Source organism: Colletotrichum chrysophilum, assembly GCF_026319265.1.
Source record: "Colletotrichum chrysophilum strain AFK26 chromosome Unknown scaffold_1, whole genome shotgun sequence".
NCBI lineage: Eukaryota > Fungi > Ascomycota > Sordariomycetes > Glomerellales > Glomerellaceae > Colletotrichum > Colletotrichum chrysophilum.
This window is the reverse complement of record NW_026517288.1, coordinates 5845-32012: the sequence shown is the minus strand read 5'-3', so window position 1 is coordinate 32012 and position 26168 is coordinate 5845. Positions and strand designations below refer to the sequence as shown.

Genomic DNA, 26168 nt, shown 5'->3' with positions numbered 1-26168 from the left:
CCCGACAACTTTGATGGCGAGGTCGACAGATAGGTGCAGATGTGGTGATGTCGGTTTCATGGCACAGTAGAGTCCACTTTGCGCAGCCTACGCCGTTGATCAAAATGTTTCCCGACCGACGCCGCCTCGTGAAACTGGAGACATCGGCCTCCGAATGGGAGCCGGCATTGTGTTGGGTGCTTGCCGCGGTGCCGTTCTGCATCCAACGCCGACTAAGCCTCCCCATCGCCACGACTAGTTGGACGTTGACCAAGGGCAGACGGGCACTCCGCGTGGCGCATGCTCTTGCAGTCTCCAGCCCACTGTAACTGTGCGTATCATTTTGTCTTGACATGTCAAACAAGCCTTCGTACCGTCAAACAAGCCTTCGTACCCAACAACTCCGCACGTCTGGCTCGGTAAGTCTTGTGGTTCACCAGGAGCAGGATATCAGAAGTCATCGCGATTGTCCACCGGACGACGGTCGTTGGGAAAGGATGGCAAAGATCAGGCCGCGTCAAGGCAATCCGTGCAACGTGAATAATTGGAAATGGGCAGGCTGGCTGCCGTGGTACCGTGCCAGCTGCAGGCGTGGGAGAAACCAGTCGGCCAAGTGCCAGGCCCAAGACTCATCGAGGTGGAAGACCTAATCGACGGTGCCGGTTGCCCTAAACAGGTTCCCAGCATATGCAGTGTGCAGGCCGGACGTGAGAACCGGCTGTGAAAGTGGAGATGGCTCGATGCAATTGCACCAAGACCTAGGCTTTGGACTTGGGCCGACCGCACTCCCAAGTCACGCTTGAACGTCAGGCTTGGACTCTTGGTGGTGTCTGGGACGGGTCCCATCCAGCCCATCCCACATCCCATCTGCAGGACGCAGCAGACTGCGTCGTAGTGCGTGGGCATGGCCATCATGCTCATGCTGCTGCTGCTTCTACTGCTGCAGGTCGGGGAAAGCGACTAATGATGGCGCAGTATTGATTGGCACATCGAGAGTGAGTGGTGAAGGAGCTCTTGTTCGTGTCGAGACTGTCGCCACTCTCAACCCGAGAACTGAACTGGATGCCCTACTGGAATGGTTCAGTGACAGGCCTTACGTATTGCCAATTGACATGTGTCCGTATTCGACGTCGCCGACTATGGAGATTATGATGATGTTACCGCTGCCGGGCCGTTTTCCTGGTTCAAGACATGTGCCGCCGTCCAAGATCAGGTTCATCAACCATCAATGCTGACGGTCGGCTGGAGAACGACAGCGACATCGACAACAACAATAAACGTGAGATTGTCGACTGTAGCCATCAAGGCCGTTTCGGCAGGACGTGTGTCGCGATAAGCAGAGGGACCCTGCCTTAAACTTTGCATCCAACAACATCCAAGAGTCGCGTTAGGAACGGTGTCACCTCGGTGACCACAGAGCACCGACGGTGTGTGTTGGCGGCTGGTCTTTAATGGCAACGGGGAGCACCGTGGCACACAACACGGGCTGGACTCTGCTGTCGTCGGAGGTGAACGAACGCCCGGGGCATTTGGTGCCATTGGTGGTGGTGGTGGTGGGCGGGCGGTGGTGGCCCTGGACCCGGGCTGGAGGTGGAAGGAAAATAAAAAACAGAAGGCGGTGGAGACGTGCGGTACAAGGTACCGCCCTACAGCAGCCCAGCCGTCATCATGGAGGGGCACCCCCTCCCACCCAATGCCAATGCCATGCACCCCTGCTCGCCCATGACCATGACCATGGCCTTCCATGTTCAAATAAGGACTTCTTGCACCTACGCCGCATCTTCAACGCCGCTCCCCAAAATCCCACCTTCCCCCTCCCCGCCTGACACCACCAGATACCTTACCTGCCTGCGCTGTCTGTCTTAAGCGATCTCACCTCGCTCGCGCATTCACTCGATCCAGCCGGTCCTACCTTGCCAACCGCTTCCGTGTCCAAACCCGTCCGCCCAGATTCCCGTGCCTTCCACCTCCACCCGCAGGCATCTCACCTTAATTAACATCAACGCCTGCTCCCCCCCATCCTCCACCCGCCACGACCACTTGGAACTCACCTCGACTCTCGCTCTCACCCTCTGCCGAAAATCTGATCTCAACGTATCAAGTCAGCATCGCAACTCGGGATTCGATCTACTGATAAATCAGCTCTGTTGGCTGTGACGATTACCGCCAGTGCGACCCAAGCCGACGTCCCGACCCAAGCTGAGGGACAGAAACGTTGCGCAAGGCTGAGGCGGCCACACAACAGACCGCATTACGACGCTCCCGCTCTCGCCGAGCCGAGAGACACACGATGCCTTCAAAGACCCCGACATCTTCCTGAGATTCTGTACCCTTTTACCTTGGTCATACAGATAACCAAACATGAACGATTCACGCAATATTGAAGATCTTCTACAGACGGGCTATTTCACCACTACTAGGGCCAAGACTCCCAAGCCGTAAGCCGAGCCAAGACCACACATCTCCTCTCCAATGCGCAACCAAAGTTCTGACCCAAACTACAGATCCACACAGGAGCCCCCGGCCGTACCGCCTCACACATCTACCATAACCCGGTCGAGCTACTACGCCGATGCCGTCGTACCGCCGCCTCATACATCTACTATAACCCGCTCAAGCTACTACACAGATGCCGACGTAGCGCCTCAGTCATCTGCCATAACCCGCTCAAGCTACTACGCCGATGCCTATGTCCCCCGCACATTCGATGCGCCGATAAGAACTTCCCGCCGCAGGAATTACCCGCCTCCCCCAACCTGTGAAGATGAGACAGAGTCACTTCTCAAAGAACACGGCAGCGTCGTGTCGGCGTCCGACGATGAGCCTCCTTCACGAGGAGACGCCGAACAACACCCCATCATTATGGAGGTACATGAGTACAACCCTGAACGCCGTTTCGTGATCATCCCGAAATCCGACAGTGAGGGAGGAGACGGAGACTCCTCGTCAGACGACGCAAAATCGCGTTCCTCCGGCGGCTCGCGTTCTGCCAAGACAAGACTCAACGGAGATTATGGCGCGAACACATCAAGGAAATATTATGCGCCGCGAGTTGATGACCCAGACACCGCCAAACGGCCAGGCATTGAGAAGAGAAAGAGCAGACAGGACTTGCCCAAGATCGAGACCGACATCAAAGAAGAGGAGCCGCGTGTTCGGAGACACGAGCGAACGAAGTCAGGCACTCGTGCAGAACAGAAAGCCGACTACTTCTCTGCCCAGTACGACAAGCGGCAACCGAACGAGACATTGCTATCCCCCAAGGTCATCAAGCACGCAACGGGCGGTCGAGAAAAGGTCTACTACGATTACTCCCAGGCCGGTCGAAACGGTGTACCGCGGCCCCAACGAAGTTATTCGAACCTCGCAGACCAAAGGCGGTTCGACGATAATTATGGAAGGCAATCGTCGTCGAATCCCCCACCAGCTAGGCGCTCGAACACGAACTTTGATTCTCACAAGGAGCCCAGGCAGTCTTCTGGGGACAGAGTCCCTGAGACTCCTCGTCACCAGCGTGAACGCATCGTACCCCGTGGTGAGCGACCAGAGAAGAAAGATCCCACCACGCCGTACGATCGATCGGAGCAGGACAGAGAGCGCGATCGAGATCGCGAACGGGACCGTGAGCGAGAACGAGATCGTGACCGTGAGCGTGAGACGAAACGGACTCCAACCTACAAGCGCGACTCGCCACGTCGACGGGATGACAGCGGCTCCAGCAGCAGCGATTATTCGCACACCCCCCGGACGGCCAATGCCCGAAGGAGAAGGTCAATTGTGAACCAGGAGGGCAGAGAGAGCAGAGATGTTCTATTGAGCCCCGAGAAGACCCGGCCGTCTCAATCCGGCAGATCTAGGTCTCGTGCGCCAGCTGAAATTGTCAACCCATCCCCGCGGATATCAACCAAGTCTTTCGGCGAGGATCTCCCTCCTCCACCTCGCGTCTCGGCAACATTTCCCATCATCAAAGACCCGAGGGAGAGTGGTGATGTGCGGGAGAAGCCCACTACACCGTATCCTGAGGATGATATCCTGCCCAGCACGAGCCGTCTCAGCACTCGCGAGCCTGAACCTGTATCTAGAGCTCGCTCGCGCTCTCGTGCATCTACTTTCAACAACACCGTAGTGATGCCAGCAGTCATGCCGCCCATGCCTGTTCCTGCTGGACCACGAAGCCCAAATGAGAAGAGGAGATCGCCCGAAAGAAGACCTATCACGCAACCTGCTGCGATAGTCTCACAAGCAGATGCATGGCCCCCGGCCAGGTTCGATCCTACAAAGAGCGCGCTTGCCCTTGATGGACCAAGAGGCAGCTATCGGCGGTACTCGCATGACGCCGACAGAGGGGGCGTGCCTGACTTTCCTGAGTGCCCTCGGAAAAACGGCGTTGTTGGTTGCGCCGACTGGCTCAGTCTGCCACGTTGCGACAACTTCAACATCTGCCCTGACTGCTACAACGGAGTTTTTCTGAACACGGAATTCCGCAATGACTTCATGCCCATGCTGTTTCGGCCAATGGACAAGCCAATTGCTTGTGATTTTGGCTCGATTGGGTGGTACCACATTGCGTGGCTCCTTACATTGAAAAACCGACACACAGACTTGCGCCTTTTCTACCAGGTCGCCAATGTCGCCAGCAAGGTGACTAGCAGCAGTCCCTGTCCCGGAGATCGTCGCGTCACGCGCGTCTGGTATTCCCTCAAGAACCCATATACGCAGACGACCATGCCGGATTTCACCGTCTGTCACGAGTGTGCCAAAACAGTCGAGGGACTGTTACCCAATCTGCTAGGTGTGTTTGTCACTTTGCACCCTTCAGCGCAGCCGACCCGGAGCACTTGTGCAATGCACTACAATCCTGATCGGAAGCGTTTCGTGATGTACTTTGACGCATTGGAGACCACGTCAGATGTGGCTCTCGCTACAGCACAGCCGCCAAACATTGCCAAGCTTGTGAGCGATATCGAGAGTCTATCGGTTTTCACTGAGTGCTGCAAGGACAACCCAGTTTTTGACCAAAATTGGCACATCATGCAGTACCTCCCGCAGTTCACCGTATGCGGTGACTGCTTTGACGAGGTGGTGGCACCTCAATTGAAAGACGGCAACGTCATTGCGCGGAACTTCTACGTGAAACCCCAACGCCTCGAGGATGCAACGTGCCAGCTGTACTCGGCTCGAATGAGAGCCGTATTTGACAAGGCTTGCCGCCGTAACGATCCAAAGTACCTTGAGGTCAAGGTACTCGAGCGGCAGAAGATGTTCGTCGAGACATACAAAAGATTGTCCAAGCTGGAGCAGGAGAGGTCCCTCTGGGCAAGGGAAGAAAGCAAGAAGCTGCTACAGGAATGGGAAAAATGGGAATGATAACATGCACGAATGAATGAAATGAGAAACGGACGAGTATTATGATGAGCTTATACACCACGGCTTAGAAGCCGATAGATGCTATGAGATACTTAGAGACTAATTGTCTGTACGAAATGGAGTAAATTGGAACAATCTGATCAAGTGTCTTCTTCAGCGACACAAGAGTGCCGATTCAACCTGTGTTTTATTTAGTGAGCCAGTGTCGCACCTATTTCGGTCAACTCATCAACATAGGGAGATCAAATTCCTGCAACACCCAGGCAGCCAAGCAAGTATACCTTTAAAGCATAAGAAGAGGCTATTAGACATAGCGGTTCAACCATTTGTTCCGTTTCAGGTGCCCAATTAATAAAACGGCTGGTTCGTCCAACCCTTTTCGAGGAGTGTAGGGTGCGGAAAGTGGAGAGCAGGATGCTTTCACGAAGCTACCAACATTAAACATTAGCAAGAATTTACGTCGAAAACGGCTGCAGCGGATGAGCACAAAGTTTTATTTAGTGTTGAAGATACGTGGAAGCCCCTCCTGTTGGGTGAGCCGTTGTAAGGGACGTCAATGTGGTCGCTCCTGTGGTGCTGTGGTGTATCCATAATGCTTTCGCCAAAGATGCTCTTGGTATTTAATAACACTTCGGGGGCTCGCATGGTCATGCGTTCCCTCTATTATGGCATAGTCGTATCCAGAGGTACGAGAACGGGATAAAAAATACGTCCCGTGGAACTGAATTTTGGCCGATCTTTGCGACGCTGCTGCGTAGTTGTTTGTGGAAAAGGTTCTGGTGGATGATGTACTGGTCGTGTTTTCTTTTGCCGCCAAACACGACTGACTGACTTGTCATCGAAACCAGTAGTCCACTAAGCCAAGGACTTGGTGGAACAACAGACCTCTCTTTCACGAAAGCTTGATACAAGAAGTTAGTAATGGGTACGCGGGGATCGGCCATGGGGCCAAGATGATCTGTCTCCTCTCCACGTGCAAATAAGTCGTCCAGAAGCAGATCTCGCACGACACCGGGTCCGCGGCACTCATGTGCCTGGGAGATGTTTGGCTTCGCCTCGGTCGATCAATTGAAATTCAGAGAATCTTTTAGCGCGGAGGGGGCGGGATATTTGAGATTTTCATGCCCTCGCAACCTTAAACGCACCAAGGCCTGTGGGCGTTGGCCTGTGAGGCGCAGACGTCACCCTCAATCTTGACAGATGATTGAGTTGGTGATATGTGTGTGTGGGTGGCTGCGTGTATGGGTGTTCGGACTGAGGAACACCCGCTGCGACCATCCCAACCCAGGGGCTACCTAGACGAAAATAGTCATGCAGCAGTTCTCGTGAGAAGCCAATCGATGGATTGAGGGAAAGGAGGGGAGACATGGACGAGGGCCCTGGGCGTGGAACTGGGCGGGAGTGTGGGGCACGGACCAAGAGCCTCCAGGGGTTTCGACGCTATGCGTGCAGCTTGACAGCAACTCTGCCGAACATCAACTTGGCAACAGGAAAGCAACATCGGATATGGACCTCGCTTTCGCTGCAAGGCGCTGCGAGTGCATGCTGACGCAGAGATGCTTCGTCCATTGTTTGCGCTCTCCGGACGAGAACTGTAGCAAGCGACTCCACGGCGTTCGTGGTCGTGTCATTGCCCACTGAAATTTTCCAAGTTTAGAGAGAGATGTTCGTTCCCCATACTTGCAACACGAGAGTTGTGTCGGCTACTGTTGCCCGGGCGGTTCGTGAGGGAAACACAACGCAAAAGCTAATTGGAGAAAGAGAGACAGGCGAGGAACGCAAAGAGCCTCTTTTGTGTCTCCTCTCCCGCCAGCAAAGATCCAGATCTTCCAAAGGCTTGGCATACGAGCTTAAGTTGTTTACTCGTCCCTTGGTCTTTCCGGTTACACGTCTTGGAGTAGCAGGGGGCCTGCGGCCCATCTTGAGACGGAGAGGCTGCCAAGTTCGAACCGCAACCGTTTCACCTCTCCCAAACCCGACCGCACCGCCTCGCTCGCCTCGCCCACGCATGCCCACGAGATCCCGGTTTTTTTCTCACTTGTTTTTCGCAGTCGTCGAGGAGTCTCGCTGACTGTCGTGGACTCGCGGGGCTAGGGGCCCCGGTGACTTGCACGGCTATCAGGCACGCAAACTCGAAGGAAAAGGAGGTGCGGTTCATGGCGATGCAACACGATGCAAGGGCTACCAGGTCTGGAAACCTCGAGGAAAATACGGGGTCCGCGGTGCAAGAGGCGTCTCGAGACTCGAAGAAAAAAGTCGTCCAAACTCGGCTACGGCGCTCGTTCCCCTTCCCGCTGCAAGACAGCCAGTCAGTCCTGCAGGTCTGCATGTCTCTCTTCCCTTCTGGTTCCCCAGGTCATTCCATCTTTCCTTCCTTTTACCACCTTTGGTGCACTCTCATATGGGCTTCATTGGTTCTGTTTCCCTCTGAAGTGTTCCTTTCTTTTCGTTGAACGAGAAATCGTTTACGACTTCTCTATTCCATTCTTTACTCACTCCTGGTCGAGTCTCGCTATTCATATTCTTGTTTCATTGTTTCTCTTCTTCCTCCTACAGTCCAGGCGACCCTATTTCGAATTTTGAGTTTGTCACGAGTATCTCTTTATTATTACTTTCTTTTCTTAGCTGGGTCCAACGGTACACTCGATATAGTCGCCTCGGGAGGAAGACGTCGATGAACAACTACACTTAGGATTACCAAAGGAACAAGGAAGAACGACGATATCAACGAGGGAGCCTTCCACGAGTCTGTTTCCTCTGGTCGCCGACCCCGACCTTCAACTAGGTCATCGCACACATCAAATCACATCCAACCATGAGGGGGCTTCTCAAGTTCGCTAGTGCGGCATGCGTGCTGGGCCAGCTGGCAGACGCTGCTGTTACAGTCAATTTCAACAGTGATCAATCGATCAAGGATGGAGCGAGCACGATTGCTTTTGGTCTGTTGAAGTTCTACACAGGAAACAACACTGGTGACGTGCCAGGAAACCTGCCAGACCCTTATTTCTGTATGAGCACACTCAACCATCGGCTAGGATCCTCACTAACAACTCACAGGGTGGGAGGCAGGAGCGATGTTTGGAACGATGATCGACTATTGGCTGTTGACTGGAGACTCAACCTACAACGACGTGACAACGCAGGCCATGCTTCACCAGGCTGGAGAGGACGCCGACTTCATGCCACGAAACCAGACTAAGAGCGAAGGAAACGACGACCAGGGATTTTGGGCGATGGCGGCGATGAGTGCAGCAGAGAACAAATTCCCGGACCCGCCAAAAGACCAGCCCCAATGGCTAGCGCTCGCCCAGGCCGTTTTCAATCAATATGTCACCCGTTGGGATACCGAAACATGTGGCGGCGGATTGCGGTGGCAGATCTTCACTTTCAACAACGGCTTCAACTACAAGAACTCCATCTCCAACGGCTGTTTCTTCAATATTGCTGCTCGACTAGCGAGGTTTACGGGTAACCAGACGTATGCCGACTGGGCGGAAAAGATTTGGGATTGGGAGACGAGCGTCGGGTTGATCACGCCGGACTTCAAGATCTACGACGGTGCAGGAGTCGACAACGGCAAGAACTGCCAGGACAAGGATACGATCCAATGGTCTTACAACGCGGGTATTTTCATGCACGGTGCTGCCGTCATGTACAACCATACCCAAGACAAGAAGTGGTTTACCCGCACCGAGGGCGTCCTCACCGAAGCGACCACGCTTTTTTTCAACCAGAGCGCCATCAGCGAGCAGGCTTGCGAGCCTTTTACCCTATGCGACATTGACCAGCAGACTTTCAAGGGCTATTTGGTTCGTTGGATGGCTGGGACCGCGCAGGTCGTACCTGACTTGTTCGACAAGATCATGGGTCTCTTGAGGCCCAACGCCGAGCTAGCCATGTCGGTATGCAACGGATCGCCGGCTACTGGATTCAAAGGCAAACCCGGAACGGCCTGCGGCTTCAAGTGGAACCCCAAAGGCCAATTCGACGGTCTGGTCGGCGTGGGTCCTCAGATGAGCGCTCTCGATGCGGCCATGTATATGCTGGTGAAGAAGTCCGATGTCAAGACCGCACCCGTGACGGCCGATACTGGAGGAACTTCCGTCGGCAACCCCAATGCCGGCATGAGCTTGCAGCCTAAGATTCCCACATTACCGCCAATTGAGACCAAGGACAGGGTAGCCGCCGGCTTCGCCACGACAGCCATGGTTCTCAGCGTCGTTGGCGGATGCTTCTTCATCATGAAATGATGAGTGTGCATCATCAGTAACTGTATTTGGGTTTCGCTGGCATCTAATTCGGACTTGGCATTGGACACGGCGTTGAGGAACAAACCAGCTTTGAGAGCGGTTTTCGCATGGTATGGCCGGGGCGGCAGCAATTGATGAAAATATCCCTCCTGAGAGGGCTTGGGTTGATGATATACCCTACATACATATATATACATACATATTTTATTCTTATTTGAAATCTGTCCGCCAGCCACGTCTTCGCCTAGACTTCCCTATCTGCTTCGAGTGTTCGGACCTCGTGTGAAATTGTCGAGTGAATGGTTGAGTGACTGTTTGACGGAGGGTCTTTGCAAGCGACATGCGCTTAGCATACCTCAATTTTTGATTCATGGCTAGCTCCAACACGGCAACAGTTGCTGTCGTGAAGGTTGGGAAATGTCTCTTCATTTCTCTAGCGCGGAGAGCTTAAAACCTCCCAATTTTGACCATCGGCGTAAACCCGAGCGCTTACACTTTCCCGAAGTGGGTGCAACCTCCCCCCGCGGCCCCGCTTCACCCCGCGGCACCTGTACAGGAGGATGGGCGCGGGTGGGACGTCATGGTCGTCCAGTTCCCTCGGGGGCCAACACCCGACTTACATAGAGTCGGGTTCTTCCCGGTGCCATCCAGAATCCTTTTCGCGGGGTTCTGTTCTCATCTCCCCTCATTTGCTTCGGTAGCCCTCGTGTATCCTGAGGCCATCTAGATCGTCGTCCGTTCTTCTGTTGCGTGATCTTTCCTCTTTAGAGCTTCAGACTCGTCTAATCTCGCCTCACTCATCTCAACTCGACGGACCGGCCCTGAAAAGGAACAAGATCGAAACCTCCGTCAAGATGTCAGCCAAGCATTTCATCAATGATCCCACCAAGCTGGTGAACACGGCCCTTCACAGCCTCACGCTGACGAACCCGAGCCTCGCCCTCGACAAGACGAACAAGATCATCTACCTCAGACCGACCGCCAATGCCGCGCCCCAGACCTCCGTGATCAGCGGCGGCGGCTCCGGCCACGAGCCCTCGTTCTCCGCCATGGTCGGCAAGGGACTTCTCTCCGCCGCCGTGGCGGGAACCATCTTCGCCAGCCCCAGCGCCGAGCAGGTCCGCACCGCCATCGCCTCGCGCGTCGACACGTCAAAGGGAGTCCTGGTCACCGTCATGAACTACACCGGCGACGTCCTGAATTTTGGCATGGCCGTCGAGAAGGCCCGCGCCCAGGGGCTCGAGGTCGAGATGGTGGTCGTTGGCGACGACGTCGGCGTCGGACGCGCAAAGGCCGGCAAGGTCGGTCGCAGAGGTATCGCCGGCACCGTGCTCGTGCACAAGATCGCCGGCGCGCTGGCGGCCCAGGGACGGCCCCTCAGCGAGGTCGCCAAGGTCGCGCGCCTCACCGCGGACAACCTCGTCAGTGTCGGAGCCAGTCTGGAACACGTCCACGTTCCGGGCCGCGCGATCCCCAGCGAGAAGGACGAGGGTGCGCTGCAGCTCGGCGAGGCGGAGCTGGGCATGGGCATTCACAACGAGCCCGGCTCCGGCAGGGTGAAGGCGGATCTGCCGGAGCTGGTGGCCAAGATGCTCACGCAGCTGCTGAACCAGAACGACAAGGACCGGGCGTTCCTCAACGTCAACTCGAACGAGGTCGTTCTGCTGATCAACAACCTCGGTGGTGTGAGCGCCCTGGAGCTGGGCGGCATCACGGCCGAGGTCGCTGCGCAGCTTGAGGGCAGCTACGGCATCCGCCCCGTCCGCATCCTGAGCGGCACTTACATGACCTCTCTCAACGGTTTGGGCTTCAGCATTACGCTGCTCAACGTTGTCAACACGGATATCGGTGGCCCTAGCATGATTCAGCTTCTGGATGCCCCTTGCGAGGCTACCGGCTGGTCGTCTCCCATCCTCAAGGAGACCTGGGAAGCTAAGAACACTGCCATGAGAGAGGATGGAAGCGGCGCTGAGCAGGCCACTAAGCCCAGCGATCTCAAGTACGACGCTGCGTCCGCTACTAAGACCATCACCAATGCCTTGAACCGCATCATTGCTGCCGAGCCCGAGGTCACCAAGTACGACACAATCGTCGGTGACGGCGACTGCGGCATCGGCCTGAAGAGAGGAGCTGAGGGTAAGTTCAAAAACCAAGTCACCCAGCTTGGGACATCGCACAACAAGCTAACATTCAAAACCCAGCCATTCTCAAGCACATCTCCGAAAAGCCCCTGACGGGCGACGCTGTCGTCGACCTGGCCTCCGCGGTCCCCGTTGTCGAGAACACAATGGACGGCACCTCGGGCGCCCTCTACGCCATCTTCCTCAACGCCCTGGTCGGCGCCCTCCGCTCCCTTGCCCCCGGCACCGCCGACCCCAAGGTCTGGGCCGCCGCCCTCAAGCAGAGCAGCGACGCCATGTCGCGCTACACCCCCGCGCGCCCCGGCGACCGCACGCTCGTCGACGCGCTGTACCCCTTCGTCGAGACCCTCGGCGAGACGGGCGACGTCAAGAAGGCTGCCGAGGCGGCGCGCGCCGGCGCCGAGAAGACCAAGGGCATGAAGGCCAGCCTCGGCCGGACGGTGTACATTGGCGGTTCCGGCTTCGAGCAGGTCCCCGACCCTGGCGCCTGGGGCCTGAGCTGCTTCTTCAACGGTCTTGCTGGCGAGGAGGACGGGTGGGAGAAGTTGTAAAAAGAGGGAGCTGTTTCGTGATATCCTGCGTTTAGACGCATCTTGTTATAATTTTCTTGGTTGGGAGGGAAAAGCGATTCAGGGGCTGGAAGGGGCGGTTGCACATGTGTTTGGAAAGCGGCAAAATGCAGCAATGTCGGGAAATTGACGGCCATGGTAGCACAGAGAAAAAAACTTCAATGATCCTATTTGTCACTTCAACGCCAAGTTTGTCCCGTTTTTGAAGAAAGCCACTCTACCGTGGGTATTTTGACGCAATGTCTCCGCCCTCATTGACTCGCCCGTCGCTCTTTTCTCACGAGGCGACTATATCTCAATTGAACAGCTCCTTTCCAGCAGCTTACATTTCCGTATCGCTTGATTTTGATGCGGTCGTAGGGCATCGTGGCCCTATCGCTCTCTTCCCGGCGACGCGTCGCGGATGATGCAGGGTTCGTGGACGGTCGTAAAAAGACTAAGATTCTGAACTCGTTCGTAGATGTACAGCTCCTTCAGCTCAGGAGAACCAGGATGACACTATCACCGCGGAGGAACCTGCATCGTATGTTAGCTTGCGATGTTGTCATGTCGGGAACGGGGGCCGGCGCGTCGTGTTGCCGGCAAGTGTGTACTGGCATTTTGCTGATGAAACGGTCCTTGTTGACGGGACGGCCCTTCTTGCCGTTGGCCAGACGCGGGGTCTCTGTCCACATTTCCTGCGATCCAAAGTCAGCACCTGTGTTCCTTGATGCTCTTCCATCTGATGATCCACGGCGGGTTTAGATGGTCGCACCTTCACGTTCTCGAGAACCATATTGCAGTGTCTGTCGAAAGCCTTGACACGCGCCAGGAGCTTGCGGTTGTTTCTGATGGAGATGAGGACCTGGGTGTGGCTGCGGACGGCGGTCTGGAGGATGGAGAGAGGTCCGGCGCTGAACTCGTGCTCCTCGAGCTGGGCGATCTCGTACTCGGTGAGCTCGTTACGAGGCTTGGTGAGAAGCTCCCTGCATTGCGCATGTCAGCGTCGCGTTCTTTTCTTTCAGCAGGGAAACGGAGAAACGCACTGGATCTTGGGGTCGGTCGACATGATGGGCGATTATGGCGGGGAGATGGTCGTGGTGTGTGGAAGTGGGTAAGTAACGTCGCGAGTAATACTTTTGATGTAGGCCACAGCAAGGCTGAAAGAGTTTGGCGGTACTTGCTGCTCAGTGAATGGTGCGCTGATTGGCTGCACCTGTCCAGTGAAGTCGGCGCTGGCAAAAAAGTGCTCCCGTCCATCTACAGCGCGGGCACCCAGGCAAAGCTCAAGGTGCGCCAGCTTTAGTGGAGCAGAATGGCACCCGCACGCATGGCCAGTGCACCACCCCGGCCGCTGGAACCATCCAATTGCCTTATGATGCCCGTGGGTATCCTCGGCCTCAATTTTTGGTGGTGAGGAGCATGGAAAATCATTCCCGCGGCGTCGTCTAAATCAGTCCTCGACTCTTCGACCAACACCACCCCTCCACCCCTCCGTTCCACCAGCCCGCCAATCTTCAGTCGATGCGCCGCTTGTCCTAGACGAGCGCATAGGCAGCTGGCACACAAATAAATGTTCTCCAGGACGATTTCAGTACGAGCCGGGTCGGCAGCACTAGCTGCTCCTTGCAGGAGCTGCAGCAGAAGCTTCGGCATGCCTCTCAGAGCAAAGATTTTTGGTGCGCAAGCTTCGTCAAGCGCACAGGTCAGTTGTTTTACTCAATTGAGAAGCCTGCCAGAAAGTGAGGCGCTAACTGCATGCCCGCATAGATGTCTACGAAAGTCCCAGCCGAATTCCAGGAGCGCCGCAATGACGATCCCGATGATGTCCTCTTCAACAGTCTCTACGGTCTGCGGACCATCCAGCTCAATCGCCCGAAGAAGCTCAATTCGTTGAACGCCAGCATGATCCGCAAGATTCTGCCGAGGTTGGTGGAGTGGTCGAAGTCCGACATGGCGAACGTGGTGGTTATGAAGGGAGCCGGTGAAAAGGCTTTCTGCGCCGGCGGAGATGTCGCCGAGCTGGCCAAGTACAACCTGGAAAGCAAGGACGGGTGGAAGAAGAGCTCGGACTACTTTGCGCTCGAGTACATGCTGGACCACTATATCGCCACATACAAGAAGCCATACGTCGCTTTCATGGACGGCATCACGATGGGTGGCGGCGTCGGCCTCAGCGTCCACGCGCCCTTCCGTATTGCTACCGAGCGCACCGTCTTCGCCATGCCCGAGACGACGATTGGTTTCTTCCCTGACGTCGGTGCCTCTTTCTTCCTGCCTAGACTGCAGGGCTACATCGGCACCTACCTCGCCCTCACAAGCGAGCGACTCAAGGGCGTGAATGTGTTCTACTCGGGTCTTGCTACGCATTACCTGCACTCGACTTCTCTGCCTCAGCTCGAATCTCGTCTGGCTGAAATCCACTTCGAGGACCAGGATAGCATGGACAAGCGCCTGAAGATCATTGCAGCGACGCTCGAGGAGTACGCCACCGGTCTGCCGTTCGACGAGCCCATGCTCATCGCCGGTGAGCTTCGCGAGGCTATCGACCGCTGTTTCTCAAGGAGCAGCATTCAAGGGATCATTGAGTCGCTCAAGGCTGAGGAGGGTGAGACCAAGGAGTGGGCCGAGAAGACATTGGATACGCTGCACAAGCGCTCGCCCACGGCCGTCAACGTCGCATTGAAGCAAATGCGCGTTGGTCGCGAGTGGGGTATTGGGAAGACATTCCAACACGAGCACCAGATTGCGACCAAGTTCATGAAGCACCCCGACTTTTCCGAGGGCGTGACTGCGCTGTTAGTGCGCAAGGAGACCCCCAAGTGGCAACCAGCCACTCTGGACGCCGTCAAGACCCAGGATGTCGACGCGTTCTTCCAGAAGGAAGGCGACGAGCTGGAATTGCTGAACAACCGCAACTACTCTGAATACCCCTTCTACTTCGGATTGCCAACCGAGAGGGACGTCAAGGAGGTCGTCATCGAGGGCCAGTACTCGCCTAAGCAGGTGTTGAACAAGATGGTGAAGGACAGCAATGGCCGCCAGGGTGTCAAGCAGGTTGTGGAGGACATCTTGGCCAGGAATACGTCTGTGAACGACAAAGGCCGTGCGGTTTGGGAAGAAGGGGGCTGGTAGGCGTGCGGAGCGAATGAAGGTTCGCCGATGTCTCTCTGGAGCGTAGGTGTGTATAATACTGTAGATGCTTCATTATGTGTCTGAATAAACGAAAAGAAGTCACTTTTGCGTCCAAGTGCTGAAATGAACGTGCACTGATTGCCGGAATAGCTTCATCTCATTGGGGGCTTGGTTTTGAGCGATAACAAGCTAATCGTAGCTGATTGGCCAACTAGGTTTTGAGATGTTTCGATAACTAAACTTCATCGTGGGCGAGGTTGAGAGAAAAGTTGGGGTAAGAATGCCTTCATTCTAATAGGTCCGGGTATTGGTTGCGGTAGTGTTGCCTGCGGTCGGCAGCCTCATGAGACGTCGGAGTTAACGCGCGAACCATTTGACGGTTCGGATGTCGCCATCACAGTCATCACTTAAACCTCGGAAAAGTGGCAAGATGGGTGAAGAGATTGGCGCAGGATGGCTTCACTTTCATTGGGCCGGTGACACTAGGCTGGCCAAACTCTGTTGCGGATAGCAAAGGTAGGTGGAGATGAGTCATGGGTAGAACGCTAGCGACGAAAAAAAGCATTGAAACGGATGGAATGGGAGTGATGAATGATGAATGGGAAGAGAGCAAACCAACCTACCCAGCTGGCCCGTGGGATTGTACAGACAACGCAGGCGAGAGAAGAGGGGGACCAGGAGAGACCTCAGGCTTCAGGGGGAACAAGTATAAAGAGGGACGGGGCCCCGCCGTCTTCGGTCAGGGGAAAAGAAGGAATCTCATACAGAATTTCCCTCCTGTTTTCTTCAATCTTCAGTTGCAAGTTCGGGCGCCTGGACCTGTCTCCGGAGAAGGCCCCGGTTGCAAGCACAAAGTCCGACCAAAAGAGAGGTGAGAAATCGGCTGACGAGGGCCCCCACCCACTCCCGAGAAGCGAAAGAAGGGACCCACTTCCGGCATTCACTCACCGCCCGCCGTTCCCATCAAGGCTCAAGCAGAGAAGTCTCGATCCCAGCGTTCTTACGTAAGGTAACCCATTGCGCGCACGGACCATTCGGAGACTTCGAAGTCTCAGTCGCGGGACAAACGAGAAAGCGTGCCTGCACGTGTTTGGGCGCGTTCTGGATTCGGCTGTCCGCGCTGGGAAGCCAGGCGAGAGCAACCCCCTGGTCCAACGTCACAGAGCGGACCCGCCTAACCCAGTTTGTACCGTGACCTGCGACTCGCTGTATCTCCAATACACGCGACACAACTGCAGTCTTTTCGTTGTGTTATTGCTTCCTCTGCGTACGAATACCACTGCCTCAACATCTTAACCCTGGCTTTTGTACTTCAACTTGGAGTTTGGCTTGCCAATTCCTCGATTTTCGTTTTCTTCGTTCGTTTGAGGCCTGCAAACGAGCTGCTGCAGGTTGTCTCGGACGAGTTTCTGTCCTAAAAGGTAGTCGCGCAGGGGGTCTAAGTGGTTGATCCACTTTCTCAAAAACGCGACTTACACCAAAGCTGGACCCAGGACGCGACTACTTCACGACCACGGCCATGATACCCGCCCCGCGGTTTCTTACGTGACGCCTGCACTTTACCACTTTACCACTTTACACCACTCTACAAACACCAATTGCCAACCCACCTTCCACCCAAATCTCTCCTCCACTTTAAACTTTCCCTTTTTCCTTTTTCCACCCTTGGTCACCGCCCTTCGATATCGTCGACCTTCCCAATTCAACCTTCCTCTCTATACACGTCGACACCCACCAAACTGGACCAACACACGATCCGGCACTGAGAGCCTCGCCTACCATGGCGTCGCCAATGCCCGTAGCCCCCATGGGCAATTGGGGAGGAAACGGCCAGGCCAGACCAACACCGCCTCCAACGCAGGAGGCCGAGGAGATGGGGGTTCAGATCAAGACTATGGGCCGTAAGGACTTTCTGTCCTGGTGCTTTGGGAGTGTTACTGACGCGATTCCATAGTCAAGGTCACATACACATTCGCCGACAATGGCGAGAGTTTCCTGGCGCGGCATCCCCAGCTACTGCCTATCCAAACGGTCCCAATCGACGAGAAGCGTACTATCGGTATGGTCGATCTCAGTATATGTGCTCAGGCGGTTGCTAGGTGCAGCCCCGAGCTTCTCAGCGACAGCACCCGCGACTTTGCCGTCTACGCATACGACTACTCGGAACCGGACGAACCCCTTGTCGGCCAAGGCCTGCTTGGCTGGATCGTTAATCACGCCGACGACAAGAGAATCATCGGACGTGCCACCAGGAATCCCCTTTCAGTCTTTAGTGGAGGCGTGAAGGATATCTTGGAGATCAAGTTCAAGTTGAAACCCGTGGCCGCCATGGCCCGACCGCAGTACGAGCCCGAAATGAAGCCAGACTTTCGACACACCCTTCAGCGCTCCGAGAGCCACATGAGCGTTGAGATGCAGCCTGCCAGACCGGCTGAGGGCGTCGTCACGCCATCGAGCCATGCCGAGTGGAACGCATTCATGCAATCAAATCCTCAAATGGCCAGCCAGCAACACCCTGCCAGAGTTGCTTCGCCTCACCCACCCCCAAACCAACACGAGTACCAGCCGCCGATGCAGCGCAACGACTCATTCAACTACAACACACCACCACCACAACAACCGCCGCCACCGCAACAACAGCAGCAGCAACAGCAACAGATGCCGCCGCAAATGCTGCCTCAACTGCCTCAGCCACCTCAACAACAGGTCCAAAACTCTGAAGGACCCAATCGGGTTGCCCCGACGCCTGTTGACACAGCAACCGAACCCCAGGCCAATCCACCTTCGAGGCCCTCATCCAGGGCATCCAACCGATCCAGGAAGTCAAAGCCTACCGGACGCCCTCGTGGCCGACCTCGCAAGCAACCACGAGCTGAGAACCAAGGCAACACCTCAGGATACGAAGATGGAACCGATGGCGATGAGGGTCCGGCAAAGAAGAAGAGGGCTACCACCACTCAGGTCAACAACAACATCAACACCCCATTTGGAGGCGGTCCAGAGCTACTGCGAGTGGCAGCCAGCACATCTGGCTCCTTGCGGAGCCTGAGGCCAGCGGGCAGCCCTGCTGACGCTCCCATGGGCTCCCATATGCTGGAGGTCCCCAGAGCCCCTACACCAGTCCCTGACAGGGGGCCGTCGAAGCCGGCTGGCAAAGCTGCTAATGGTAGCAAGCTCCGTCGGCAGTCGACTCTGAGCCAAGCTGCGACACCCCCAAGCCAGCCTGTTTTTTCTGAGCCTCCCTTCGCCCTGTCTCCCAGTCAGCAAGATGGCCGTTCGCCTGTGGATTCTGAAGCTGCATCTCCGATGTACTCTGAAGACAGTCCTGACGCTATTGGGTCGTCACCGCCTGTCCCTCGCACAGTGAGCTTCGTGCGTTCGAGCCCGCCAGCTTCCAGCCCCATTCTCCCCCCAATGCCTATGCCCATGGGCCAACCCGCTGATTCTGGATTCATGAGCGGTAGCGTCGATGACCTGTTCGAGGATGAAGCGATCAAGCAGCTCCCCCATCCAGTCGCCGTCGCACCAATATTCAAGGCCAATGTCACAAAGGAGAAACGGTCTCGCTCTGGTATCCCAGTCCAAGTCTTCCAGTTATCAACCCAGCCATCTAGCGAAGCAGACTTTTCCAGAAATATCCAGCCTATGCCATCCCGCCCACCAACTTCAACACCTTCGCAGGAGCCCCCATTACCTCCGCCGTCGCGGAGCACTAGTGATCCAAGAGCATCTATGGCTCCTCCGCCTACTCAGTTGACGGAAAAAGAGCCTTCGCCACAACAAGAGGAGCCGGTTGTGGCGTTTGAAGCAGACGCCGAGAAGGACGTCCAAGCTGCTCCTAAGCCAGAGAACCCGCAGCCGATCGACACCGTCGACATTGCGTTGGAACAACTGGCCCAGGCATTACATGGCTTGCCTGAACCGGCTCTCCCAGAGCCACCAAAGGCCGCAGATGAGGCTGATTTATTCGCCCGGCCTTCTGCGCCTCCCTTACTGCAGCGCTCCGAATCCTCGGGCTTTTCCCTGGCTCTACCCACAGTCCCTGCCAGTGATCCGATCGGTCCACTGGCTCTGCCTGCCCTTTCTCAACCGGATATTACATCCTTTTCGGAGGCACCTTGCCCGCCTAGTGACGCGCTACAGGCTCCGAAGTCGCCTCAGCAATCTTCAAGGACGAACAAGAACTACGTCAAGAAGCAGGCTATTAGAGAGAAGTTATTGCAGGCGATTGAGAATGGACAGACTCCGATGTACTGCACAAACTGCGGTGCCATCGAAACTCCGACTTGGCGGAAGATATGGACTCAAGAACATGAAGGAGTGCCGGAGTTTACCGAGTTCTCCGACAAACCTGGAAGAGTCACGGCTATCTTGGTGCTCGACCGTGATGCCGAGGAAAAGCCCACGAAATACCAGGTCATCAAGAAGGCGCTGGGCCGTGACGACAACAAAATTGAATGGAAAGGACACATGCTTTGCAACCCTTGCGGCATCTGGTTGTCCAAGTGGAAGGCGCATCGGCCGCAAGAGAAGTGGGAGAAGGACAGGGGTCGCCTCAATCAGCAAAGGCGACCTCGTGGAACTGGACGAGCCCCACGACCGCCCAGAACAAAGAAATCCGGACCAAATCAAATGAACCCGACATCTGAGGCGTACTTCCCGACTGATCCTCTTGGGCCTGACGACCAGGAAATCTCACCGATGGATGATGAGAGCAGATCTCGAGGCGCCTCTCAAGTCAGCAATGCCAACGAGTCTTGTGATCTGTTCTTTCAGCAACCAGACCAACAAGACTCCCGCCCTGCGTCGCCTGGGAATGCCTCCAACGCTGGCTCTACTCATTCCAGAGGCAGTGGCACGGCTAAGAGCCCAATCACGCTTGATAACAACGAAGGCCACAGCAACATGGGCTCAACTCGACGACTGCTGTTCCCCTCTCCACGAAAGGAAGGCGCTCCGAAGATTTTGGGTGAGCTGGCCATTAACATTGTGCAAACCGCACCGGAGTCTACGGCCCCTGCCAACACAGCACAGAACAAGGCCTCTGAGAAGGGTCCTGGCAAGGACAACATGCCTGAAGCCACTGGTGCGAATAAGGAAAATCTCACAATTCCTGACAATGATCTCGAAGATCTTTTCCGAAGCCCCATGATACCTCGTCCATCTACGCCCCCTCCTCGCGACACGGCCCCTAATAATGGCCCCTTCAAAACGCCCACACGGCCAACCCCCAGTCACCGGCCGATCACCAGGAGCGTCACTAGAAGCGTTTCTCGTTCTTTGGATCTGCTTCGGTCTCCTGCGGCCGTTCGGCGCACTCCTACGCGGACACCTCGATCGGCTAAGGGCCCAATTCGAAGAAGTCCTCGCCTGCATCAAGAAGACTTCTCTCAGATGGAGATGGCGCTTGAAGAGTACCTCCAAACGCAGCCAATGGATCACCAGTATGACTCTGACATGCTCGAGGCTATGAACCGAGCGCTGGCAGAGACCATGAATGCTTCTGGCAACTTCGACATCACCAACATGGAGCTTGAGTTTGGCGACCTGTTGGGCACGCCCTCTCGACCTTCTCCGAGGGCTCGGCAGCAAACGGATTACGACGACTGGAACACGTGGGAAACCAACATGCGCGCTCGTCAGGCCGCAGAAGATGCCAGACGGCAATGATACCCCCGATTTAATGGAATATTGTTTTGTGCATCGACCTAGAGGGATGGGAGATTCGATCACGCAACAGCATCGCGAGGACTCGTGTGATTTGTTTGTTTTTTTGGGACTGCATACAAGAGCACAAGCATGTGATACTCTATGGGAAGGCGTTGCAACGCATCACGATGATGACGTTTTGGGTGTTATGATTACTGCATTGGGTTTACGACTCTAGTAGTATTATGATGAGTTGACGTTCCATCAATGGGCTCAGAACTCTTTTGCTTTCACATTTTACCGTCATGAAGCATCGCGTATCAGCAACATAACAGTTAATGCCACAGAATTACTTTGCTATTCTCAAATACAGTGCCCAATCAGCGACATGTGACCGTAAAAGCATCGGCTCTAAAGGAGCTTCGCTTGCTGAAGATGTTTGTGGCATTAATCGCAAGGAACTCATTTTCAAGGTCCCGGCGCCAACTGTACACAAAATGTGGCCAGTGATCCGAATTATCTTACATGAGTTGTCATTCATTCTGGTCCCTTCCTATCAGAAAGAGGTGGCCTCTACCAGATCAATGAAGCAGCGTTAATGCGCACAGCCGAATGATTTGCTTCACATCTTCGTCCTGTGACCTACTCCGCAGCGAACCATGAAGCACAATGTAGAGTCGATAGTAGGTGACTTATACCAACCGCAGTCGTGGACCGCTTCCATCTACAGCCAGATGATGACACATAGAGTACATATATTCTACACTTTTTAATAACGTCCACAATGGTTTCAGCATCCGCTGCGTCATATCTTCCTGGCTTGCCCTCGCCAGATGCACTTCCCGCCTCCTCACTCTCCCCGGAACATCCGCGCCCCTCATTTCTTCCTGATGAGACCCTTGGCGTTGGAGTATCCCTTGATACGCTTGGTATACTTCCACAGGTGCTTGTACTTGGGACCCTGGCGCTTGGCTTCCCAACCGCGGGCCTTCTTGGGCTCCTTGAGCGAGTAGACGCGCGTGGGGCGGAACTCGATGTCCGCTCCCGGGACGCCCGCGCGCTCCATGACGCCGGCCGTGTTCTCGTCCCAGATTGTGCGGAAGATGTTGAAACCCACGGGATTCAGACGGAACTTGTCGCGGAAGGACTTGAGGGAGAAGCCGTCGCGGCCGGAGTAGAGCTTCGCCAGCTCGGCCGTGTCGAGACGCTTGTCGCCCTGCTCGAGAATGAAGATGGAGAGGCGGTGGTACGGGCTGCCCTTCTGCGCGAAGGCGGGCAGGTAGGGGACGGCGAGCTGGGAGGGGTCGCGCAGCTTGGAGAGCGGGATGGAGGTGTTGGTAGGGGAGACGGGGACGTTGGCGGCGATGTAGTGAACGCGCTTGCTGAAGCCGTCCGTCTCGACGTTGGGGACGTCGGAGTCCATGATGACGATGGACACGAGGCGCTCGCCGGCGGTGAAAGGGGTCACCCGCAGCTTGGGGGCCACCTCGGTGACGTTGCTGGGGAGGATCTTGCCCGGGGGCACCTTTGAGCGGCGGAACCAGAGCTGGACGTCGTAGGAGGGGGTGAGCTTGGGGAGAATGTCGGGGACGATGTTGAACTGCTCGATACGCTGCTCAGTCAGCTTGGACTCGTAGCCGCGCCACTTGCGCTCGGCAAGGTGGCGGTAGATGGGCTTGCTCATGTCGCCTGTTCAATGCCATGTTAGCATCCAATGCAACACATAGAGGTCCGGTTTGAGTCTCTGCGCCGTACCAAGACCATCTTCGAACCGCCTCTTCACTGCCGGGTCGTTTATATCCGCCAGAATCTTGAGCTTCTCAACGTGCTTGCGCAGACTGCTCAGCTTCATCTGGCGCATCCGCTCCCCACCCCTGACATCCTTCGGGTCCATGGCCTCCAGCCTCTTGATCTTGGCCGACTCAGCAACAATAGCAGCCAACTTCTCTTCACGGTCCGCCGCCAGAATCTTGCGCGCCTCCTGGAAAGCCTGGTAGGGCAATTGCTCGAAGGGGAGGTTCTGGCTCGTGCGGATGGCGTAACGGCGACGTCGCGAACCGACGGGTGGTGTGCCGGCCTTCCACAGGTCCTTCTCGGCCCAGGGGGCCACCGCCGTGTTGGGATCCAGCTCGAGGGGGTCGGCCGTCTCGGGTCTTTCGCGCACCACCTTGTATACTTGGGCGGCCGGAGCCGGTGTCGTGGAGATGCCCCTCCGTATCGGCAAAGTCGTCGTTGTGGCGCTGTTCAGGCATCGCCGCAGCGGCCGGACGGCCTGCCTACACGACGACGACATTGTGCGGGCTGTGTGGGCGGTGGAGAGTGGATGTGGGTGGTGGTTTGTCTCGACGACAAGGCGCTCTCACGGCGAAGGAGGATTTTCACCCAGCTTCGGCGGGATGGCACGCACTTTGCAGGTCTCCATAATTATTTTTCCAATTGAATGCACGGAATATCCCGCCCCGGGGGGATACAGCCCAGCGGGCAGAGCTCCCACCTCTAACGGCTGTACGTACCGGCTTTTAGCGCTGTCTGATTGGTGAGGCGCCCGACAGACGGGCCAAATTTTCGTGCTCCTCCAAAGGGCCATCCGGTCGAATCTCCAAATCGACGACGACGGACGACCACCCCGCGGAAACGGATCTTTGATCAACCAGAACCCCGAGTCTCCTTTCCATTGCGAAGCCGTCGCCCGTTCGCACAATGGCCGGCAGGGGAGTCAGGAGCCTCACCGAGGCCATGAGAGGCCTGGTGGTCTCATCGCAGGCTTGCAGAGCGACGAGGCCAACATCTTTCCTCGGCTCATCCAACTTTACGAGATCAATGGCCAGCGAGGCGCCATTGCCCAACATCACGACGTCGGCGATCTCAAAGCCCAGCGATACTTGGGCACCAAGTATGCATTGCCCGCTCACTTCTCGCTCATACACCACGGAAGCAATTGCTAACAAGGCCCTCTGCAGCCACCTCCGTCCCGGTCACGATCCACGCCTTCCCGGACCTCGAGCCCCTCACCCTCGACGTCTACTCGCCGAAGCACCTTTTCCTCCCCCTCCGCCGCGATCTCCTCCATCTCGCCGTCGTCTACGAGGGCGACAAGACCCGCCAGGGTACGGCCAGCACCAAGACGCGCTGGGAGGTCCGCGGTTCGCATCGCAAGGTGCGCCCCCAGAAGGGCTCCGGCAAGGCCCGTGTCGGCACCAGGCAGTCTCCCATCCGCGTCGGCGGAGGTGTCGCCCACGGCCCGAAGCCGCGCGACTTCAGCACCCGCCTCAACCGCAAGGTCTACGACGTCGCGTGGCGCACCGCCCTGAGCTACCGCTACCGCCGCGGCGAGCTCATCGTCTGCGAGAACGGCATGGACCTGAAGATGCCGTGGGACTTCACCTCGTTGGTCGAGGCCCGGTGCATGCCGCCCAAGCTGGACGAGGAGTACAGCCGCAAATGGATCTTGCAGCTCCTGGAGGCCAAGCAGTGGGGCAAGGAGCACGGCCGGACGTTGTTTGTCACCTCTGGAGAGAAGCCGTGGCTCTCCAGGACCATGTTGGCGGCGGGTGACCACGGAAGGTGTCTTGATGTCAAGGACGTGGATGTGAAGGACCTGTTGGAGGAGGGACGTGTGGTGATTGAGAGGGAGGCGCTGAAGGAGATCATCGAGGCGCACCAGAGCGACTTGGTCAGCAAGATCTTCATCAACGGTATCACAAGGTCAGGCCCGGAAATTATTCAGTACTAAAGAGGGCGACGAGGAAGGTGAGAGGAAGAAATCTGTGGATATCGTGTAACACCAATCACCCAAGCAGCAGAGATTGTCTGATCAAAAGGCGCCTCTTCAGCGTGTAGCAATAGAAGGCATATCCTGCCATTCACTCTGTAAATGTGCGCTCGGATGTGTGTTTACGTCGGTCTAAAGTGTAAGGCCATAATTGAGTAGGCCAGATTTGCACTGCTAACGTTTGTTAGATGATTTCATGGATGGTGTGCGGTTAGGATCGAGAAAAAACGAGCCACACAACTGAATGAAACGAAGTGTACAAGTTTTGCTTCAACTCACTGAATAAATTGAGAACATCATGACAATTTGCATAATTTCCCTGAGGGGTAATGCAGAAAACTCATGGGATCCTGTGTCGCAAAATGGGGCGCCAACACGTTCAACTTGCCTCCATTCGGAAACCTCCTACGCCATACCGCGTCAAATTCCCTGGCAGAAACGGGTACTTTGCCCGGGTACCAACCCACCCACACCCAGCCAACCATGTACCGAACGACTCGTAAAACAACACCCCATGTTTTTCTTCTACTGTGATGTCGAAGAAAAAATGCAAAAACACACAATAACTGAATACTCATCAAATCGTCTGACAGTTTAATTCAGTTTGAACCCCATCGTTGGGGGTTTAACAGGGCTCGCCGCTCCCTGTCCTCGCCGGCGATTTAAGCCCCTGCTCCGGCCCCATATTTCCCGTCGGCTTGTGGAGCGGCGGCCCGGCATGCGAGCCCGGCCCCGGCGGCGTGAGCGCACGCACCCTACGTCATTGCGGGCGGCACAACAGCTTGGCTCGTCATTCCCCCCCTTCGACATCCATTGTCAGGGCACTTAGAGTTTCCCGACCAAGGACAACTCCCATACAAGATGTTCATTTATACCCAAGTTCTCCACTGAAGCAAGTGTCTTTGGGTCCTAGGTATCGATGAAGCTTCGTTTGGAAAGAGGAGGGAAAATAAGAGGCACGGAGTAAGCTTGCAAGCGTAACCATCAGTAACCTTTCAATGGCCTTCAAAATCATTCAAGACCTTTGTAGCTGGGCAATCAGAGGAAAGAGGACGTAAGATGTCCTCTGGTACCCTGTATAGGGCTCACCACATCCTTGTTTCCCGCCCAGATACATGCAGTAGTGGAAGACGACATGAATGACACGACGGGAAGGAAACACCTAACCCAGGGTGCGGGTTCAAGGATGCAGTTTACACACCCCTCCCCTCCTTTTTCCAACTCCCATGCGGCACCGTTAAGCGCGTTTTAACTTTTTCGAGTCACGGATACGCGACCCGTTCAAGGGGGGTGTTTTCGCTGTCGCCTGCCGGAAGGAGGACTGGTG

At 55.9% G+C, this 26168-nt stretch overlaps 8 protein-coding genes across 8 annotated transcripts; 6 read left to right on the top strand and 2 right to left on the bottom strand.

The window, feature by feature from the left end:
• Positions 1 to 2340: 2340 nt before the first annotated feature.
• Positions 2341 to 5346, top strand: COL26b_000008 (uncharacterized protein; the record flags this gene model as incomplete). The annotated part of the gene is made up of 2 exons (XM_053172986.1): positions 2341 to 2417; positions 2484 to 5346. The coding sequence occupies 2 exons, from the start codon at positions 2341 to 2343 to the stop codon at positions 5344 to 5346; spliced, it is 2940 nt and encodes a 979-aa protein (XP_053042692.1).
• Positions 5347 to 8161: 2815 nt separating this feature from the next.
• COL26b_000007 (uncharacterized protein) lies at positions 8162 to 9596 on the top strand (the record flags this gene model as incomplete). Its single annotated transcript, XM_053172985.1, has 2 exons — positions 8162 to 8354; positions 8404 to 9596. 2 exons carry the CDS (start codon positions 8162 to 8164, stop codon positions 9594 to 9596), a joined length of 1386 nt encoding a protein of 461 aa, XP_053042691.1.
• An 854-nt stretch (positions 9597 to 10450) lies between these two features.
• On the top strand, positions 10451 to 12288 carry COL26b_000006 (uncharacterized protein; the record flags this gene model as incomplete). The annotated part of the gene is made up of 2 exons (XM_053172984.1): positions 10451 to 11732; positions 11798 to 12288. The coding sequence occupies 2 exons, from the start codon at positions 10451 to 10453 to the stop codon at positions 12286 to 12288; spliced, it is 1773 nt and encodes a 590-aa protein (XP_053042690.1).
• Positions 12289 to 12779: 491 nt separating this feature from the next.
• On the bottom strand, positions 12780 to 13354 carry COL26b_000005 (uncharacterized protein; the record flags this gene model as incomplete). The annotated part of the gene is made up of 3 exons (XM_053172983.1): positions 12780 to 12983; positions 13061 to 13271; positions 13332 to 13354. The coding sequence occupies 3 exons, from the start codon at positions 13352 to 13354 to the stop codon at positions 12780 to 12782; spliced, it is 438 nt and encodes a 145-aa protein (XP_053042689.1).
• Positions 13355 to 13939: 585 nt separating this feature from the next.
• COL26b_000004 (uncharacterized protein) lies at positions 13940 to 15420 on the top strand (the record flags this gene model as incomplete). The annotated part of the gene is made up of 2 exons (XM_053172982.1): positions 13940 to 13990; positions 14056 to 15420. 2 exons carry the CDS (start codon positions 13940 to 13942, stop codon positions 15418 to 15420), a joined length of 1416 nt encoding a protein of 471 aa, XP_053042688.1.
• A 1780-nt stretch (positions 15421 to 17200) lies between these two features.
• Positions 17201 to 21090, top strand: COL26b_000003 (uncharacterized protein; the record flags this gene model as incomplete). The annotated part of the gene is made up of 2 exons (XM_053172981.1): positions 17201 to 17321; positions 17375 to 21090. The coding sequence occupies 2 exons, from the start codon at positions 17201 to 17203 to the stop codon at positions 21088 to 21090; spliced, it is 3837 nt and encodes a 1278-aa protein (XP_053042687.1).
• Positions 21091 to 21946: 856 nt separating this feature from the next.
• Positions 21947 to 23362, bottom strand: COL26b_000002 (uncharacterized protein; the record flags this gene model as incomplete). Its single annotated transcript, XM_053172980.1, has 2 exons — positions 21947 to 22758; positions 22825 to 23362. 2 exons carry the CDS (start codon positions 23360 to 23362, stop codon positions 21947 to 21949), a joined length of 1350 nt encoding a protein of 449 aa, XP_053042686.1.
• A 407-nt stretch (positions 23363 to 23769) lies between these two features.
• COL26b_000001 (uncharacterized protein) lies at positions 23770 to 24802 on the top strand (the record flags this gene model as incomplete). Its single annotated transcript, XM_053172979.1, has 2 exons — positions 23770 to 23962; positions 24030 to 24802. 2 exons carry the CDS (start codon positions 23770 to 23772, stop codon positions 24800 to 24802), a joined length of 966 nt encoding a protein of 321 aa, XP_053042685.1.
• Positions 24803 to 26168: the final 1366 nt, after the last annotated feature.